This window comes from Perna viridis, chromosome 8 (genome assembly GCF_037379345.1).
Source record: "Perna viridis isolate PV_CMFRI_1.1 ecotype Kerala chromosome 8, ASM3737934v1, whole genome shotgun sequence".
In the NCBI taxonomy this organism is placed as follows: Eukaryota; Metazoa; Mollusca; class Bivalvia; order Mytilida; family Mytilidae; genus Perna; species Perna viridis.
The window spans coordinates 8964267-8971308 of NC_142452.1; the positions used below are offsets into that span (position 1 = coordinate 8964267).

Consider the following 7042-nt stretch of genomic DNA (forward strand, 5'->3'; position numbering starts at 1 on the left):
TTAAAAAGGAGAAAAGGATGCCAAATAAGCAGAAAATATGCAAATAATGTTATCAAGATTTTTTTCATAGCCAGAAAAGAATCAGAGATACACAGCTATGTTTACTGGCTGCTGGCTACTATAGAAAATACTGATTGTAAGTTTCCAAAGATAAACTAATATAGTAAAAGCAATTTTTGAATTGCAAAGAATCATTTAATTCACGACAGCCATTAAATTATTATAGATATTGTTTTAGAACATTTTAAAATTGAGAGCAATAAAGCAGAAATTAACAACACTAGAGAACTAAAATAGAAATACAGTGAGCACAGCTCACTCATGTTGATATCCTTGCTTTCCTCAATAGAACCCAAATCCATTTTAGATGTAAAAACAAAATAGAGGTGAACAATGGCATCCTGCAATAAAGAATTTGTAAAAGTTTCATCAAATACCATTCAGCATGATTATATACACCTGCTTTTCTAGGTGTGTGTGTGTGTGTGTGTGTGGGTGGGTGGGGGGGGGGTAGAAAAATATTGAAAAAAAATTTGTCATTTCTAATTTGGCGGATGATAAGTGGAGCACTCAATACTTAAGCCCAGAATAAAATTTTGTGGAATTCATTTTGGGGTACCTAGACAGACTGACAGACTGCTAAAATAGGCCAAAATTAGCAGCCCAAGAAAATTACCCACTATATGGTAATCATAAGGTAGTGATGAAAATCTGCATATGATAATTCTACCATAACTACCTGCACATTTCCATGAGCTCTAGCTATAATGTCAATATTCTCTCCCTGTTGATGACATTCAAGTATCATTGCATTATATCTCTGTGTCAGTATGAACATTACATCCTTTAATTCACCCTACAAAATTCAAAAGGCCAGTTATTTTTTACATTAAAACTACCAGAATCAGCTTTAAGTAGATATCAGAACACCAGTGATTGCCTTAAGCATAAATGTCACTAATCTGAAGCCTAAGTCTAGAAAAAATAGATTTGGGATAGTGAAATAATGCGTAGATTGTTTTGAGCTAGAAGAATTGTGTCTAGTTTTCAATTGTAAATGAAATTCGAGCTAGTTCCTTTAATATTTTCACATAAAAGGTTCAAAAATTTTAATTAACCTCATTTTAAATACATTTTAATTGTAATTCTCCAAAAGGTTGTAGAACAGCTTTCTTCCTTTGAGAATTTTACTGTTTTAAAACTTTTAAAAAGTATTATAACATACAAATGGATTCAGGTAATCTGAAAATAGGAGACTACGTACAACAAGTAAAATCACAGCTCAAGAAAAACTATAAATTTTTTTTTAAGATCTTCATGTACCATACATGCAAATTGCTTGGAAAAATAAGACCGTTTATTTAGTGAAGGAGCAAACAGATATTCCGGATTTACCAGAAAGTTAGTGACCTGGATTGTCTACAGATCATAAAGATGTACTTACAGGAGGCCGGAATAGTTCCATTACAGCAATTCGTCCATAAATGCCAACTTCTTTAACTGGTCGCAAACCTTCTGGCGTAACCACATAAATCTCAATACGAGTGTTTCGAGCAATGATCAAGTTCAGATCGTCTGCACATGTGAAATTACCTTAAATGATAAACGTCATGAATTAATTATTGTGATGTTGAAGTACATTGTAAATGTAAAGTTTTAATAAACCTAAAACAAGATGTCTCTGAGCTGCTAGGTGCGATCAAATTTTAGTCAATTTTTTCATAAAAGTTGTATATTTACAAAATATTTTTGTAGCATTTGAAACTTATTGTTCTCCATAATTGATTGAATTTTGTCCCAAGTCATGACCTTTCACAACCAGAAACAGAAAAATAGAAGAAATACCAAAACTATATTCTGCAGCGGCACCATAAATCAAGCCTTTTTATCATTTTAATTTTCACTGCTTTGTCAAGAGATGAATGGCTTGAATTTTAACAAAGACACTTCACATGTTCAGGAAGTCTTGCATATTCCTGTTGGTTGAAACATCAGAAGATATAACAACACTTTGGGGCATTATCAATAAAGTTAGATGTAATTTGAGTACAAATAGCTCTATCCCTTCTAAAAGCCTAATACCATATTATCTAAATTGTTGTAGACCTTTGGAAATTGCATTTTACTTTACTATAAATTTGGAAATAATGATAATAAACAAATATTTTCCTTTACAAAACTAACTATAATTACACAAATACCATTTTTTTTTAACAATATTTCAAATAAAAAAACACTTTTTTATTTTAATAATGGGTTCAAAGCCCACCATTTAAGGGTTAGCACCCAAAATGGAAGGTTAATCTATTCCCTGTTAACCTGCTTAACTTCATTATACTATTTTGGACTTCTCTACCATTTAGCTCCATTTGGGAATAAAATGACATTTGACTGTAAATTGCGAACTCAATTAAACATTTCAAATACTCTTTGCAATTGGTAAATGTAATTAACAATAACTTATAGTCGACAGAACTTTTGAAATCAAAGATATCTGGACCTTGAATTAGTTGAGAAACATCTTCCAAATAGAGGAGAAGACTCTAAGGTTTGAATGTAGATCCTCCCAGAACATGTGTGTTATGTACATAATAGTTACATCATGATTAAATTTTACAAGTAATATTAACAATATTAATTACAGTGGTTAAAGCAATTTAATGTTGAAGTAAATGCAATTTCTTCAAACGATAGTGTAGAGATAACATTGAAAGATTCATGACTTGAGGATGTTGCAGTTATCTCTGGCACAAGTTCCAGTCAAAGAGTACACAGGGAAAACGTTTATAAACCTCTGTAGGGAGTTAATTGCCAAAATTTAAGAATGTCTCGAATACCCATCAGATTTTGTCAATAGACAACTTTCACATTCATCTCAATTCCATAAAAGTTCTTCAAATATACTGATGTCAACTGTCAACCAGTTTCCTCCAGATTCAACCTAAATGCCGAATGTTTACAGGGATCAAATTTTACTGGAAATACTCGCTAAATGCGAGTGGAATTTAAACTTAGTGAGTTGAAGCTACATCATTACGGCAAATTTTAGCGAGTATTTCTTTTATTGCCAAGTTTCACTTTTGAGCGTCAGGATCATTAGAACGCTTGATACGAAGATTATTTCTCCTGCCTTGAAGCGTTTTATGGACCAAAGAAAATTAAACGACCTTGTACGGTCAATATTTATATATGCGGGCATGAGTCGATCAATTATGACTTTTTTTAGTAACATAAACAAACGTAAACTGTCAGAAGTAGACTACACAAGCCAGTCGGACAATAATAACTTTTGCATTAATCAAGCTGTCACTTCTTCTTTGAAGACCGTTAAAAAATGGGAGAAGAAATTTCAAATCCCAATCGCCTACAAACAGAGTCGGACTGGAGACGATGTCACTAAAGTCTGGTGCGAAATCTGTATTAAATACTTGACAGGCAGGTCATCATTGGTAGGTACAAAAAGTTTATTTGACATAAAATATACAATAAATACGTGTAAATGGAGACAACACTCGCTAAAATTTGCTGGTAAATTTTCCAGTAAAATTTGATCCCTGCAGGCACTGGACAGTTTTGAGCCAAGGCCATTTGTTACACGCTGGTGGTATAATGGACAGAAAACAAAGAGGCCAAAGACTGTACCTTATGGCCCTAACCAATAGTTGTTTGTTGTATTTTAGCTGTTTAAATTGTTTAATTACATATAAAAAAATTTAGCAAGTGAAAATTTATTTTAGCAAGTAGAAAAAATCAGCACTTGCTTTTTCTAGCAAGTGATAAAAAATGGGAAAATCAATCCCTGGTTCAAGTCGGGTATCTAATATCATCGGATCTCGATAACACAATTTTGTTTAACTGTTTGTTGAACTACTTATTATATAGTTGCAATTTTAAAGTCATTATATGTACTGATCTTTGTTTTTATTTTCTCAGAAGATTGGCGAGATTGCAGGTTTACATTCTGAGAAAAACACATTTCAGTGTAGTGACCTATTAATGAATTTATGAGTACAATGTCATCAATTCTCGATAGGGATATTACTCTCTGTATGAAGGCATGAGTGATTGGAAAGTGAAAATAAAGAAAATAAATAATTCAATATATTTTCATCAATATTTCATATTTTCAGGGTCCATATATTACTTACAGTGGATGTTACAATTGATTATCTTTGATATGGCAAAAAAATTTTAATCACATCTTATATTCTGTAATTTGCTGTGATATGGTGTTCAAAGCATAGGAGCAAGGATAAACAAGGTTATTTGTATTTCAATTCGCCAAGAATAGGCTTTTCATATTGCTCATTCTATATCTTTTAAAACATTGATAATGTCATGATGTTTTTAACGTTTTCTGGTAAGAAATATTAAGATATGACCAGTACTGTGCATCAAACAATTTTTATTACTGACATAGCCATGCCTATATCCCAACTGTGCATGACTGCTGAATATATGACCCACCACATTCTATAAAATTTGTTAACATTTAAAATGTGTGTTGGGAATGGTGGGTGCTTAAAATATTAACATTTTTGGGTTACGAGATAGGTAAAATAAATGGGTACTAAACTTTATTGGTATTATATATACCTTTAAACACAACATGGCAGAATCAATGCCCGATAGAAGTGAGGAATAGTTCAGTTGGTTTATTCTTTGTGAATAGACAACACATGCAATTTTGCTTTTTATGTCATATTGCCTATGTGCATGGCTATCAAGAACTCATGACTATCGAGAACAGATGAATGCAGGATATGTCATAAAAATAACTTCCATGTCACACGGAGACTTCTTTGCCGTTTTACAGGTAACATTCACCTAGCATTACCTTTGCAATCTGGTGTATGGGGTGCAGTGAAATTAGATCTGCGCTATAGTTTTATAGATCGAATAATGAATGGTGACATGCTGTGGTGATTTCTATACCATGTCTTGTTTTGCAACTCTGACAACTTCAAGAGAGACAGTGGACAGGCAGAAAAGGGGTTAGAGGACTAAGATAAAATATTTTATAAAAGACCTGTAACACAAGCATTGACAGCCGTGGGCTTGTGTGCTGTAACAACGTAGTTATAAGCCATTGTCTCATGTGCCGATGTAAATATTCAGCAAAACCATCAGACTTAAAATTTTGCGCATGCCTGGCGGGAAGGTCCTAAATTAGAATTAGTCGCAAGTAATCACGGTCTCACTAATTAGCGACAATAAGCGACAAGAAGCTTCAAGAAGACTAGAACAAAAGACATGAAGCAGTGGAATAGCGTAAAGTTTTTTTGTATTGACGGTGTAACTTTGTAACTATGTCATAGTTTATGAGAATAAAATCATAGTCATAGTGTAATAAAAATCAATTTAAAGATATTTCGATAAAGTGACATGAAAATTAGTTAAAAATTTTTAAATTGCAAGTTCGTACGGAAGAATTAAAAATAAAAGAAAATAAAAATGAATGAAATATTGAAAGGAAAATTGATTTTACGGGAAAAGTTGTCAAAATAAAAGTACATTTTATATAATTTTTTTTAATGAATTGAAAGTTATATAAAAAGAGATAACTGGAAAAAGTGAAGAAATTAATAATAATAATAATAATAATAATAATAAAACACTATTGTGTTCCTTTTTAGCTTGGCTTTTGATACAACCTTGTATGCTGTAGTTATATAATTATTTAATAAATGTTAATCCAACAATGTTAAATAAAAACACACACGTGTGTACCAGGCCAATTAGCTACTCTCAGGATTTGGACGGGGATGGATTGACCAGAGCAATAAATTTTGCTTATAACTTAATTGTTGGAGGTTATGCGACAATCTTTTGACCACTTTGTTAAGAGCAATGGAATTTATTTGTTGAGACAAACATATAAATTTCGAAATATTTATGGATAGTGTTTATAATTACGAAACAAAAAATAATTGAATAAATGAAAAAGGCATTATGATTGTTAAGATTAGCTTTGATGTGAAAGATAAAAGAGATTCAAACGTGTTAAAAGTTGGCCATCTTCCTGGATAATATTAGCGACAGCATCGGTCTGTCCGATTCAATCAGTGTATCCTCCTAGAAATTGTTTCATGGATAAGGCAGTTGGTATCCTAAATAATATATTTCAACCATAGCAAAGAATAGCAAAAGTTCCAATAGTAATATTACGGACAGGATCTTGCTTTAGATTCAACAAAACTTGGACACCAGACCATTTTGTACCATTGATAACAACTAGAGAAAAAAAGAAAAAATGCATCCAATTACGTATTTTTCAAATGAACCCCAAATTAAAAGCAGAAAAGATCAAATAAAGCATAAGCCTAAAACAGTTTGTTTTAAAGCGTTACTGATGAGACTTCAATAGTCGGAACACATGCACTAAACCAAAATTATTAAGTGTAAGCGTTTGTAAGAATGAGGCAAAATTGGAAAAATCAAAAACATGCTTGTTAAAACCCCACCGATCTGAGCTGTAATATCACTCAAGGGTACTCTCTATATTTGAATAGACCATTATTTGATCTCTGCATTAGTGGCTTTGCTGAGAAATTTTTTAATAGAATGTTAGAATAATGAGTTTTTGACAGAGTTATCTGCCCTTGAAATGTTCATTTTCAGTGCATTTCAATGAAATTGTAACTCAGTGGTCCAGCATGATATAGAAGATCTTGTCTGTTTTTCTTGATTCTGATGGTGCAAATAGTCAAATTACACTTTCAAAATGGTGATTTTTTTTTTCATACCATGTTTCACCTACTGCCTGATTCTTACAGGGACTGATACTTAATACCTAGTAGTAATACATCTACTTTTTCAATTATTCATTTGTTAATTCAAAACAAATAATTTCTTATCATTTTGTCTGGATTATTATTATTTTACCATTGATCATCAGTAAATCTGGATCTTTGTGTCTTGCAACTTGAAAAAATTTATCTCCTTTTTTCTTTGATTAAAGAAGATCATTTAGAAACCATAAAAATCATTTTATCCAATCTGTTATCTTTTCATTATATCATTTGATTTTTTTTCTTTTTTA

General features: G+C 31.8%; 1 protein-coding gene across 1 annotated transcript in view; it reads right to left on the bottom strand.

The window, feature by feature from the left end:
* Positions 1-5177, bottom strand: part of LOC148609206 (DNA damage-binding protein 1-like) — a 31178-nt gene extending 26001 nt beyond the window's left edge. The window contains exons 1-3 of the mRNA XM_088595954.1: positions 5030-5177; positions 1445-1593; positions 740-856 (exon numbers count right to left, since the gene is read on the bottom strand). Coding sequence (XP_088452080.1) covers positions 740-856; positions 1445-1593; positions 5030-5090 — 327 coding nt within the window. The 5' untranslated portion in view covers positions 5091-5177. The remainder of the gene's footprint in view (positions 1-739; positions 857-1444; positions 1594-5029) is intronic.
* Positions 5178-7042: the final 1865 nt, after the last annotated feature.